This window comes from Rhodnius prolixus, unplaced genomic scaffold, assembly GCF_049639745.1.
Source record: "Rhodnius prolixus isolate KJV_2025 unplaced genomic scaffold, Rpr scaffold_31, whole genome shotgun sequence".
Lineage (NCBI taxonomy): Eukaryota > Metazoa > Arthropoda > Insecta > Hemiptera > Reduviidae > Rhodnius > Rhodnius prolixus.
This window is the reverse complement of record NW_027411586.1, coordinates 1,107,111-1,122,225: the sequence shown is the minus strand read 5'-3', so window position 1 is coordinate 1,122,225 and position 15,115 is coordinate 1,107,111. Positions and strand designations below refer to the sequence as shown.

General features: G+C 31.8%; 1 protein-coding gene across 1 annotated transcript; it reads left to right on the top strand.

Annotated features, from left to right (window-relative positions):
• Positions 1 to 12,853: 12,853 nt before the first annotated feature.
• LOC141448438 (uncharacterized) lies at positions 12,854 to 14,597 on the top strand. The gene has a single exon (XM_074116798.1). It carries the CDS (start codon positions 13,045 to 13,047, stop codon positions 14,509 to 14,511), a length of 1,467 nt encoding a protein of 488 aa, XP_073972899.1. The 5' UTR covers positions 12,854 to 13,044; the 3' UTR covers positions 14,512 to 14,597.
• Positions 14,598 to 15,115: the final 518 nt, after the last annotated feature.

The window sequence follows — 15,115 nt, the reverse complement described above, 5'->3', positions numbered from 1 at the left end:
TTTACTTCAGGGAGTCCTTAACTATCCTGTGCCTGTGCACCGTGTCCATGCTATAGTCCCCTATAAGTCTACATAGGTGGTTGTGACTTGATTCACACTTGCTGAAGAAACCAGTAGCGAGGTACTTGATGTAATGTACTACTTAGTCCATGTAGGTGTTAGAGTGTAAGTCTATAATACGCGTGTAGCGGGGGGAAGTTGTCACAAGCCTGCGGAGGTAGACTGAGGAATTGGAGTACCTCAGAAAGCTGGAAATCAGGTAATGGAGAAAAAAAGCTCTGGCCAGAAATGCTTGGAGAACCAATACTCTGAAGGTCAACTTCCTATGCAGACTGTTGCACTAAAAAGCAAATAAAAAAACAAAAAATCATGTGTATAATCAGATGAGGAAAGATGTAAAAGAAGCTGTATAAATTGACTGTTTATTTATTTATTTTATTCCGTTACAGTCAAAGACATACAGAAGGGGTTGGCCCAGTTTAAGACTATAAATGTGTTATAAAAAATTTATAAATGATATAAACATAAAATAACATAAAAGAGTTATAATGAAAAGAAAATAAATAAAAAGTAAACTGAAAAGTAGTAATAATAAATAGAAGTAATTATCCATCAAATAAGAATCAATCATAATATTTACAAATTAGCATACCTATCTCAAGTAAATTGAAGATTTTCTAAATTAAAAGTGAACACTTCAAAGAAATAAAAATAAAGTAAAATAAAATTATTAATAATAATAATAATTATAATAATTGTAATACAAAATGTATAAGAAAAGAAAACTAATAGAAATACTGACAATAACAGATCATAGAGCAGTTTGCAAATAAACATAATCTACTAACCAAAAATTAATATTAATAGTAATTGTGCAATGCGACAATGAAAAAAAAAAAAAGAAGCAAATGAAATAAATGAGCAAATATATGTACAGTAGAGCAATAAATTATCTGTAATATCATAGAATATCAACAATTAATTAAACTAAATACTAAGCAATTTTCTATATTTTAATAAGTTGATAAAAAAGAAGAAAATGTCATTTAATTTAGAGAAATGCCCTGGCTCCAAGAAGGTCAATAAATTTATTAATTGTTGCTCATTACTAATGGAAGGCAGAAAATGTTTAATTATAAATTTGTTTCTTATCGAATCAAAAGCTGGACAGACTATAAAGTTATGAACTAGATCATCAGGCTGGTTCAGATTACAAAATATACAAAACTGGGTGGTGTCAAATCGAAATTTCTCTTTATTTATATAGATATTAAAACATTTTTTATGAGATAAATGAAGTTGTGCGATTAACCTCAATTTGTTAATGTGAGTATTGAAAGTAAGATAGAGTTCACAAGAGTAAGAGAAGTTACAAAAAAATCTATAAATGGTACTATAACGGCTGTTTAAAACAAAATCTATATCTTTACTGAACAAATTGTTTTTGAAGGAGACTAACAAATTATTGTAGTTATCATGAACTAATTGGGAATCCTGAGACTGCCAAATATGATCTGATCCTATAGAAATTAAATATTTTCTCATTTCTGCCGCCCAATTAAATGGCACGGTGAAATTACACAGTTCCAGCAGTCTAGAATAACAGATTTTAGTCAATCGAAAATTTGGCATTTCAAGTAAAGATTGCCACCAATTCAACATGCGTTTAAAAATTCTAAACTGTGCGTGACATCTACCAGTTTCCAGTCTAATGTATGAGTTAGGAGTGGATCTTGAAAGGTGTAATAATAATTTTAAAAATCTTAATTGTCCCCTCTCCAGAACATGAGAATAACAAGGACCCCAAACTTCCGATAGATATAATAATACGCTCTCAGAGATGGCGTCATACAGATGGATTCTGGCTTTCCAATCATCGCATTTACATGATCGCAACAAGGATAGAACTACAGCTGTAGCAGTACTATTTTTAGCTAAAAAGTGTTCGCTTGTTCTAATAAATTTAGCAGAACGAAAAAACGGGACACCTAAGTAGGTGAACTGACTACAAAATTCAATCGGTTGTAAGTTATACATTAAACGTTTAATGTTAGAAAAATTACCTCCTTTAGTAAACATCATTGCAAGAGTTTTATTTATGTTCACAGTTAAGCTATTTTCGGTACAATAATCGTGAAGTATATTAAGATTTCTTTGGGCCCCAATCCAGGTAGGTGAGAGTAGCACCATATCGTCTGCATATAATATCATATGTATATCTTTTACATCAGTTATAGCGAGGCCGATAGAATTTTGGCTAGTAAAAAATTCCACAATATCAGACACGTACAAGGAGAAGAGGAGGGGACTCAAAATTTCACCTTGTAAAACTCCCTCAGTTATGGAAATCTCATTACTTGTAATTAAACCATCAGAAATTACCATCGCAGCGTTATCGTAGAAATTCATTAATAAATGTAAAAATTTTTTACTCAAACCCAAATTATATAATTTAAACCACAATTTATTATGATTAATAGAGTCAAAAGCTCTTTTGTAATCGACGAAAACGGCAAAAACTTTACGCCTTTTTAATCTGAGAGAGATATTTATAACTGCAGACAGCGAAAAAACACAGTCACGACATCCTCGTCCTTTCCGGAACCCCATTTGTTCTTCAGGAAGTAAGTTCCTAGATTCAACCCAATTGTATAATCTATTATAAAGAATATTTGTAAAAATTTTAACAATACTATTAAAAATGGCAATGCCTCTATAGTTATATGGGTCAGACGTATCACCTTTTTTGTGAATTAACTTCATTCTAATTAGTGACCAGGCTCTAGGTGTAATTTCAGCACGCAAAATCTGGTTAAACAAACGCAACAAATATTCTAACCAAGATGTATTAAGACATTTAAACACTTCATTAGGTATGAAGTCCACTCCTGTAGCTTTATTAAGTTTGCTATTGTTTATACTTAACAACACCTCATCTAAGGTTATGTCTACGTCCATATCTAAGTCAAATGGTCCAAAAAATTTAAAATTGTTATTAAATTTAGGTGGCAAAATTGAGTTGTAAAACTGTTCCCAATCTTGACAACTAATTTGTTTAGGTTCAGAGGGTTTAAATCTAAACTTATTGATAGCAGACCAGAATTCTGTAGGATTATTCACATTACGGAGGCACAATCTCAGATTATCAAAATACATTTTTTTACTAAAACTAATTATCGCACGATAATTTTTTTTAAGTTCGTTGTATTGTAACAGTGTGGCCTCACTAAAATTACTTCTTTTGCATTTCTTCAGTTGAGATTTAACAGACTTTTTTGCAAGTAAACATTCACGATTAAACCATGGTTTACGATCTATGCCTTTTTTAGATTTATTACAATTAAATTTCTTACTGGACAGAATACCGGATTTTAACATTAATTCATGCATGTTTAATTTAAATTGGTCATAACTTAAATTTATATCTTCAAAGCAATTATCAGAAATATTGGCGTCATTAAGCAATGACTTAAATTCATCCAAGATAGCATTGTTTCTATTAATATAAGTAATTTGACGAACAGATTGGAGATTTTTTGAACTTTTTATACCGGATAAGGGTGAGATTGTAGTTAAAACACAAAGATTATGATCAGTAAACAAAGAATTATTCATTACAGTAAAATTTTTAACAAAGGGAGTTAGAACAATATTAGCCCAAACAAGATCAATAACGCTACAGCCTTGAGTACCCACATAGGTAAATTTTCCAGATTCATCCCCATTTACTCGGCCATTACAAACAAACATCCCAAAATTTTCCATAAGTTCAACCAGAAGAGAGCCTCTTTTTGTGAAACATCCATCCTGCGAGCTTCTATATCCTTTTATGAGTAAATTTGCAAATACATCATCCTCCGTACTATTAAGCAGGCCTATGCGGGAATTGAAGTCGCCCCCAATTATTATTTGGGCCTCAGAATAATTTAACATTATATAGTGAAGATCATCGGAAAAAGAGTTAATTATATCATCATCCGGTAAACTGGGTTTCCAGTAAACTAAACCAATCACGAAATTAGTATTCCCAAGAGTTAAATTTAAATTTAGAAAATATTCTTTATTAATTAAAATACTCACATTACCAAAAATACCTTTCTTTACAAAAATAATCAGTCCTCCTGAAGCTCTGCCTTTTTTATAAAGTTTACGTGCATTCGAATAATAAAATTCATAATTATCCAAGAATATAGGGGGTTGAAAATTATCTGAATGGAGCCAAGTTTCACAAAAGCACAATACATCGACACTTAATAGAGATTCAATTTCATCACTTAGCAAATTAAACAAGCAATTAAAACCTTTTAAATTCCAAAAACCAAATTTTATGTAATCAAAATTAGACACAGAAATAGACTCGAATTTAAGTTTCACTGCTCTTACGTTTGGCCTATTTTCGTTTATTTGTTCTTGGACGTAGTTGGTGTTGTGGTGCGTAAAAAAACTTCCAGTGGACCCGGTTTCTTTGAGTCAGCTATTTTCTTGGTTTTCCTTTTCTTGACCGTTTTCACGACAAGAGATTGGTCTGTCGTATCCGTATCTGCAGTAGTGGTATCTTCCAGATCATCTCCAGAATAATCCTCATTTCCAGGCGTAAACTTTAACAAATCACTAGCTGATCTGATAATGTTAGGGCGACAGTTTTCACTTACCCTCACCATCAGCTTATTATTCCTGTACCACACATATTTAAGCCCTCCTTGCCTTTGAATTTCTTTAGCTTTCACAAATAGCTTACTAATGTAAATTGGCATAACTTCATTAATGTATATAGGTGCAACAGGAGAATAGCCAAATATCTCTGTGTTAAGTTTATTTTTATTCAAATTCTTTTGTATCAAAAACTTTTCTTTCTCAATCCGAGAAATAAATTTGACGTAGACTGGCGGACAAGATTGAATTAGAGCTTTACCTCTATAGAGGAAGTCTAACTTTTCTGCATGTATTTGGAAATCAATTGTCTCGCCAATTTTTGTTAGCAATGTTGAAAGGTTTTCATCTTGCATTTTAGGGACATTCAAAATTTTAATAATATCAGGAGATCGCGGAGTATAATTTGATTTTAAGTCATCTATTTCTTTCTTTAATACAGTATTCACCTTTTTAATTCTTATAATTTCTGCTTCCTGGATTTTTACTTTATTCTCGATGTTCAGAATTAATTTATTTAAATCTTCTTTATAACTATTAACTGTTATTAATATATTACTATTATCTGCTCTGATGCTCTGAATTTCTTTTGAAATAGAATCTAATTTATTAAGCATTATAGAAATACTTGTAGGGGAGTCCCCACCGCTAAGTTTGTCTCCGCCTACCTGTTCTCTGATTTCTCTATGAGACATGTTATAAGTATGAGATAATAGAAAGATAAATAGAGAAATACAAACTTTAATGCCAGCGATTGACTTTAAACTATAAACAAAAGTCTTGTAATCCCCACTATTCTACAGTTTTACACACTGATCTAGAAAATCTCTATGAATTTTTAATAAATTAAACAATCTTCACTCACAATTTTCACAAAAACGGTTCGGTGAATTTTCATAAAACTTCACACAAATGAAGTACTAATTGTAAGAAACAATTCTGGAAATTTTTTCGTTTCAACTCACATTAACAACTGCAAAATTGACTAAAAACTGAAGAGCTATTTATGAAGATGTTCACTGTTCTAGTTACTGAACCTTAAATTCAAATTGACTGTATAATTATAAATATGTATAATTAATTAACTCTTATCTTTTAATTAACATTTGACCATTTGGCAAAGTATTGGGCCTATCTGTTTAATCAAAGGATGAAGTTTAAACGACAATGTAAAGAAGTTCTTAAATTGTACTTGAATCTAATGTCAAAGTAATAATAACAATGAATTTGTCAATGTATGTTGGTGATGGTGAATTTTCTTAAAAACGTGATGAATTTTACTATTGTTTAATAGAATAGCGTCTCATAAAAAGCCTTTGCTTTAAGCATTCAATAACTCCTGCTACAATCAATTTAAATTAAATGGTGCTACTCTTCACTGAGCAAAAATATTTTATTGACAAAAAATGGCCAGCATAAGGGTCTGAGACGTGAAATAAAATGTAAAAAATATTAATGAAAATTTAATGCAGTAAAATTTTACTTAAATGATATCAAATTTTGCAAAAGTACAATGGATTCTTTTTCTAATATCTTCTGCAAGGATGTGAACAAGACACTGTTCATAGGGGAATGTTATCAGAAAACCTAATAGTAAGAGAAATCTTTTATAAAAATGGGGAAAAATTAGAAAGAAATTAAAAAAAAACATAAATATTTTCAAAAACTTTCTAAATTGCTCAAATTATTACGAGCTGTAATAGGAATGAAATGTTGGGTACTCGCTGATTTGTGTACCTTTTGTCGTTTAATCAACCCTTATACTTAACATTTTAAACTGTAAGTTTTTGTTAAAGAGATTTTTGTACCTTTTGGACAGTTTTAATTATAGTTTCATAGTCCTATGACGAACAATATTTAAACTTCATAGACATCTTTGAATATGATCTCTCTGCGTACAGTTTGCCTTTATATCTGCAACATAATGAAACGGACCCCTCATCCTTTTACAACCAGGGCTTGGGACCGGCTTCGGCGGATTTAGTCCGTCAGTTAGTTTTAGTCACACATAATATAACAAAACATTGTAATTGATGTAATAAAATAATTATATACAACAAACCTTTCACAGTGAGGAGGATTTATTTAACATTATGTATATTGCTTCCTCTGAATTAGGTCTACAATCCTTAGAACTGCATCAGAGAGAGAGAGAGAGAATCGATTGTAAAACAAAACAAAGGGTGCTGCCCAAAATTTAGTTTAATTAATTTTAGTTGGTTATCTTAAAGTTTTCTACATTATTAAAAAAAAACTACGAGCGTAATATTTCAAAAAATAGGTAAAGAAGTTGAAAGTTAGTTAATTTAACGTTTTTATTACTCAGCTGTGGAAGATTCAACTTAAATTAAATAAAATAAAGAAATTAACTAATAAATATTGTAGAATATGACATTGAATTTGTTTTAATCGCAAATATATATGTAAATTACAATGAAATAAATTTCTTTGTTCAATGGAAAAATAATATATAGTGTGTTTTTCGATTTCTTGTTACAGACAACACTGTAAGGCTTAGGCCTAAATTGGCCCATATCTTATTTAAAACTAAAATGACATATTTTCATTCACGGTATTGACCGTGTCAATATAAAAAATATATCGGGACAACAATAAAGATTCATTGCGAAAAACAAATTCTATTTCAATCATATATTTTTTTAAAAGAGAAACATGCACAAACACATTAATAATATCATTAAATAAAAATCACATGCAGTCAGTCCTAATGTCCGTTACCTGCTGGCTCTCTAACGACCGAAATGAAATATTTTAAATTAAAAATATATCGGTTTCGATTTTTGTTTTTACATTGTTTTTAGCATTAAAATGTACGCGTCTTTTAATCCCGGATTGAATTTAAAATTATAATTTATAATTTCGTCATTTAACGAAGTCCACGAATTATTTTGACTTTCTATCGCGCAAACATAGTGACCGGAATTAAGGCCTGAACCGTAGTGGTAAATCATGGACTCCAGTGTGAAATTAAAGCCGTCAATTTTAACATTATTTTCATCGAAAGAGTGAATTTCATTTAAAACACGATTTCCTTGGTAACGCTTTAATATTACTATTAGATAATCCGATACCGAATTTAATTTACTTTTAATATAAATATTATTTTCCCCGCATTCTGAACAAGTTATATCCGATAATTTATAGTCGAATAACATTAGAAAACTAACCGGTTCGTTATTTTGCACAACCCCGAATTCTAGGAAGTACATTACTTCAGGATTAATAGGAACGTCATCCCAATAATGATTGCAATTGAAACATTTTCTAACGAATTTAACTGTGCAATCAAATAACTTGCTCGGAATGTAATTTTCTGTTTTTAAAGCATTTATTACGAACGATAGAAATTCTTGCGCGTCTTGCTGAATATTAGCGTTGAAGTTTATGTCGCTACCGTGAGCAATTAATTCGCGGAGTCTTTTGGTGTTAGATTTTTTGGTTCCACGAGTTATTCCGGATTTTAAAATATTAAATAATTCGCAAGTTACACTCACTTTTTGGTAGTTATCGCGAGTTTTTGGATCCGGGAAAGTTAAGTTTATATTATTGACGAGGTTATTCGTTAGGTTAAATTTAACGGAATTTATATTAATCAAACACTGTGCCACAACATTCGCGTAACACGAAACGCCGTCAGAATTCGGTAAGCCAAATATTTCCGTTTTAGAACAAAGTTCGCGATTAACATTTGATTGGAGAAGGAATTCTTCTTTTGTTAAATTGATGGTGGGGGAAACGCGAATATTATTATTCGCAGTTTGCAAACGTGGTGATTGGATCATTTTATTTAAACGACGGTATTCACTTATCGCGTCCGTATCTATTTTTATTTTTGACGAATCGAAATCAATTAAATACAAACCGGTTAAATTAGTGACCCGCGAGAGAGCTACATAGTGCATACCCGGTGCAAACACTTCTTTACCTAAACTCGTGAATAAACAATCCAAGGTTAAGCCTTGAGATTTGTGGATGGTTACCGCGTACGAAAGAGTCACCGGAAATTGTTTCCTAGGCACGTAAATATTTTTTAACAACAGAAATCGCGCTTTAACCCTTTCTAAAGAAAATGGCTTGTTATTCACGAGAATTATTAAAGTATCTACCACGTTTCCTTTATAAACAAACCGTTCAACTGTACCGATTGTTCCGTTTACAATTCCGTTAGCAATATCGATATTTCTTTTAACCATTATTTTCGCGCCAACAAATAAATTTATTGTTTTAGATAAATTAGCAGTGCGGGAGACGTCTTCCGAAATTTTATTAATTAAAACGTTCAAATCTTTTATTTTTTTATTCGAGTGTTTAAAATTATAATCGATTTCATCGATGCTATCTATTGTGACTATTTCTTTCGCAAATTTATCTGAATAAAGTTTATTAAAAGTTGTGCACTGAGCTTTAGTCGCGAAGAGACATAACGGATTTTTACCGGAATCGAGTAATTCTTTATAATTTTCAATTACATTATTTAAATCATTTTTTCGCAAAACACGCGAGTTTAATAGTGCGATGTCTTCTGCGCAGATATTACTTGACCGAATATTGAGCAAAGTGTTTACGAAACCGCTTTTATCATTTTTCTGTCTCACGTTAATTTTTAATTCGTCGTATTCGAACATCGACCAAAGATCAGCAGAACCGATAGACCCGAGTTTGGATTTGCATTCGTTGCGAGTTAATTTTTTAAAAACTTGATTACCTTTAACTGGCTGCAATTGTAACAAATCACCGAAAAGTAAAATATTAAAATTTCCGAATGGTTCATTATTTTTGGCAATTTTCGTCAACCGAAGATGAATATAAGCGAAAACGAGACTCGAAACTAAACTAATTTCATCTATTATCAACAATTTCATGTCTTGAAGAACGTGCCTAATCGCCCGACAGCTTTCGACGTTTAATTTATTATATTCGGCGGTTTGCTGGTGCTCTACCGGGAGCGATAAAAGCCGGTAAATGGTGACGCCATTTACATTATATGCAGCCAGGCCGGTCGGAGCCGTTATAGCCACTGAAACAGTGTCTTTCTTAGGCGGAAATGTATTATTAATCCAAACTTTTAACGCTTTTAGGAGATACGATTTACCCGTACCGCCTACACCAGATACGAATAATTTTATTTGACTATTGCATTTTTTTTGACTTTGGTCGATAAGTGTTTTAGATATTTTATTAAAAATCCGGCTCTGATCTTCGTTTAAATTAAATTTACTATCGCGATCATCAATGTTAGTATACATCGCCGCGCAAACTTCCAACATCGCCACGTCTGCATCCTGCACTTCTCGGATAATATTATCCTCTTCTAAATTAATGAAATTATCTTCTTTGAATTCCGCAATTTTACTCTGAAGTTCTTTGATTAGTAGTAGGGTTTCGGGCATTGAGCCCCGAATTTTGGAGCCGCGGCCTTATGGGAGACAGGGTGAGGGAATGCAGGGGGGTACCCCCGCTTCCTCACCCCGGTCCACACTAGGATAGCGCTGTGCGCGTCCGTGCGCGGCCCCCACTCCTAGCACTCCTTATGGCCGAGGTTGTGCGCACACGAGCGTCCGTATGCCCTAGGTTGCGCGCGCACGTCATTCTTCTTATCACACTGATAACAAAAAGATTAAGATATATTACACTTATTAAGACATTTTTTTATCACAATTTTAATGTTAGGATAATCTTGTCGCTTTTAGCCACAATAAACACATAGAATATGTTCGTAATAATATTTTTATTTATTTTTTTTTTTTTTATTTAATATTTACCAATAACGAGTGATTTTTTTGTGTAAGGTTATGGATAACCTAATGTAACCTCCTCCATTATTATTATTATAATACCACCGGTCCACACGAGTAGGTGTCTAATAAATAACGAGACAGGCCGCAGGAGTGCGCTGTAGGTGCACCCCCATGTGACGTCATACAACATCTTATCACAGGTTATGATGGATAACAAATTAGGGTTGTGATTTAACATGAGTATATTTTTTATCATTAAGAGGATAATCTTGTCACTTTTAGCACAATAAACACTTGGAAATATGTTCATAAAAATATTTTTAATATACCTACCAATAACAAGTGATTTTAGTGTAAGGTTATGGATAACCTAATGTAACCTCACCCCAATTAGAATATTATGTGTGTTTTTTGGTGCTTTTAATGACACCTAAAATAGCATCTTAAAGACATTAACTATGTATCGCACACGAGAGAGGTATTGTGAGCATCTTATCGCTCATTATGACACCATTTTATCACAAAATATGACATCTTACTAAGAGAGAGAGAGAGAGACGTAAGATTATGGATAACCTAATGTAACCTCCTCACATTAGAATGTGTTTTTGGCGCTGTCACCTAAAATAGCATCTTAAAGGTTATAATAATAATACATAGGGAATATACATCTTAACATATGTATATTAACTAGGAAATTATGTTGGAAAAGGAAAAGAAAGAAAATAGATTTTTTTTTTTTCTTAAATATATATATTTATTAAAATACAATAGTATATAATTGTTTTTTTTTTTTCTTACATGCGTTTATATTTTAGGTAAGAACAAAAAGGGCTTTCCTTTTTATGTAAACTACATGGACATTCTGTGAGCGTATTTAAATCTAAAACAAGATTACAATATATACATTTTACATAATTTTTCTTAATATATATGAATCCATTAAAGGCTAACACTTCTTTGCTCACGCAAACATTATAATCATCATCATCATCACCAGCATCATCGATGTTGTTGTTACATCGAGTAAAAGTATTTAATCTAACTTTATAATTGAAAAAATCTAATTTAAATTTATTAATGTTTGCCCAAGAAGATAATCTATATACATATTGTAATGAACAAATAAAATTAGTATTATAATGAAATGGACATTTATAATTATTAACATTGGGTAATGATTTAATGGGTGGACAACCAAAATCATGTAAATCATATACAGGTTTATCCAATTTCTTTTCTAAAAATTGACATTTTTCCATACCTTTGGAGAACAAATAGTTACATCCTGATGTATACTTGTGTAAAATGATGATGAATTGATCGTAAGATTGATTGCCTGCATTGTGGTCAATTCCATGATGGTTTTTCATAAGCCATCTATTTGGAGCATAGCATAAGTTCTCGTTATTATTATTATTATTATTGGGTAATTTAAACATCCAACTGCCAATTATGTGTAGGTTTGTGTCAGCAATGGCCATTTCACGAACAATAAATGTATCTTCATCATGGAGACTTTTCCTTTTTTGAAATCCTTGTAAATCAATAATTAGCGGTTGCATGATTTTTTTTTTTTTTTTTTGTAAAGAGGTCTAGTTACACTAGACAATATATGGATGTGAACTGGTATTTTTTTTTTTAAAGTTTCTTATACTAAAATCATCCCCCCTCCCCACCACTATTGGAGGATGTGACGTCATCATTTTATTGTAAACTAAAAACACATTTATCACTACCATCGTTGTCTTCGTTAACCGACTGGTTATTCACTTCATTGGTAATAACAATTGTATTTTCCAAAGATATTAGCAACATTAAATTATGTAAATAATTATTAATTAACCAAGCATTCTGTATAATTGACATAATTTGTTTTTTATTTAAATTTATTTCTTTAATAGATGAATTGGGCGTGGTTGTTTCCTTAAGCGTTAATAATTTTCTATTTTGATGATGTCTAAGGTACAAAAAGATGTTATTATCTTCTATAAGCGTTACATTCTTATCTGGATCTTTTCTATTCATCCTTCCAAAATAATGAAGAATTTCACCAAATTTCTGCTGTAGTTGATGCCATTGAGGAAGTGATAGATTAATTTCAACTTTTTTCTTTACTATATGCACAACAGCACTATAGTTATTATTTTTATTATTAACAACACTTGCACTTGTTAACCCCACTAAAACTTTGAAATCACGTTTAAAATGTAAAACAGGTGTAGAATAATGAAGACTCATTGTTGTTGTAATCGTCATTAACGTTGTGGTCGTTTATCGTATTAAGATAAAAAACACACTGAGAGACATGTACATGCATGCGTGTGAGTGTTTTGTTTTTAGCACGGGTTATCAGTTTGTGGTTTTCTTACTAGTACATTACAGGAACTTTTGCGGTTAACAGTGTGCTGTCGCCTCGCTGTGTGTGTGATAAGAGATGTCTACTTTAATATTTACCGCCAAATATTTTTGTTTGTTTGTATGTTTTATCCACCTAATAAGCGCATATAATCCAACAACAATTGCGTATTTGCAAAGGTTTGGTTATTTAAAACATGGAGACAATACTAGTGAAGCAGCGATTAAAGATGCTGTCATAATATTACAAGAGAAATATAATTTACCCACAGATGGTATGGAAAATCCGCAAACGTTAAAAGTAATTAAGACACGTAGGTGTGGTGTTGAGGATAATTTTACACCTTTTATTGTGGGTTCCAGTACAACTAAATGGGGTAAAAATGATATAACTTGGTACATATATCCGCCACAGTATTCTTCAGTAGCAGAACGGGCGTTTTCCATTTGGTCAAAATATGCAAACTTAACATTCAAACGATCACATAATTCACCAAATATCTCTATTGCTTTTGCCCGAGGGAAACATCTATGTATTACAAATAAATCCACCTATTGTTACTCACCTTTTGTTGATGGAAGCGGTATCTTAGCACATGCAGAGTATCCTCATATATATAAGAAAGCAGTGGAAATCCATTTAAATGATGCTATAACTTGGCACACCGATTTAACCCTTCCCTCCTCCTCTACGATAAAGGATGATGATGTCACGTCGCTTTTTTGGGTATTAGTTCACGAAATAGGCCATGGACTTGGGTTAAGTCATTCATCGGATAGGCAAAGTCTTATGTTCCCATCTTATATCTTTCCACATGTATCCTCATTTGATGAATTAGACCTATTTGAAGAGGAAATACGTGCAATACAAATTATGTATGGTCCACCTTTGAAGCCGCCTCCCACAACAACAACCACACCTGCTGCATCAACCCCATCCACAACAACAACAACAACAACAACAACATCATCACCACCACCTGTAACCACCACCACCACCACAAAAAGACCCCAGCCTCCAACTAATCAACCATTTATGGACATATGTTATTATTTGAAACACATTGGGGCATTTTTGGTGGCTCATAAACGTCTGTATTTATTTTATAACAATTATGTTTGGATAATTCCTTTACAAGAATCGATACGTTTACAACGTGATTACACTAGGCCAAAGATGATAAACAGATGGTTAAGATTTCTACCAGCAAATTTTACCCATGTATCAGGCATTTATCAACGTCCAAACAAAGATATTGTTATGATTGCAGACAATCATCTTTACATATTTAACTATCCATACCTTCATCTAACCTATCAAGAGGACATTCAATCATTGTTGATGGCGCCTGGAGGTGTCAATGTTTCCGTAAACGCAATTTTTCATTCAAATACAGGAAGTACTTACATAATCTACAATAAATCTTTTGTTAACAAATTTAATGAATGTGATTTAACTAGCACCTTTATCGGTGATGTATCGTACATTTTTCCCGGTGTACCGCGTAACGTAAAAACAGCCTTTAGACATACAAACGGTCGTATATATTTTAAATCTGATGATTTATTTTATAGTTTTAATGAATTCCTAGATAGCGTCACTGATACAATAGAAGATTCCTCAGTTTTATTCAATATTGTCTGCAATCAAAACTCCATTTTAAATCAACTTCAACACCTTTTGAATAAATTGACGATGAATCTTCAGTTGGAAGAGAAAGAAGTAGAAGCAGAAGAAGAATGATTAATTTGAGTATTATGTACAGATCAACATATGGGAACATGATTGGTTAAAACATAAAGTTTTTATGGGAGAAATGGAAACATCCTGAGGGGGTTAAAAACATGCTTGTAGCAATACATAAAAACATAAAACTACATAAAGTTTTTGTGTATTGAGTATATATTTAAGTTTTTGTATGTATGTATGAAATATTAAGTATTGAGTTTCAAGTTTTTTTTGTGTATGAAGTAATTAAGTAATGAGTTTTAAGTTTTTTTTGTGTATGGAGTAATTAAGTATGAAAGATTGGAACATGATATGGGTCTAAGAAGTACATAATTTGTGTATTGTGTTTTAAGTTTTGTGTATGTATGGAGTAATTAAGTATGAAAGATTGGAACATGATATGGTCTAAGAAGTACATAATTTGTGTATTGTGTTTTAAGTTTTGTGTATGTATGGAGTAATTAAGTAATGAGTTTTATGTTTTGTTTGTGTATGGAGTAATTAAGTAATGAGTTTTAAGTTTTTTTGTGTATGGAGTAATTAAGTATGAAAGATTGGAACATGATGTGGGTCTAAGAAATACATAATTTGTGTGCTGAGTACCAAGTTTTGTGTATGA

Coding starts and splice junctions, on each gene's coding strand:
- LOC141448438 (XM_074116798.1), top strand. CDS start 13,045: ATGGAAAATCCGCAAACGTTAAAAGTAATTAAGACACGTAGGTGTGGT.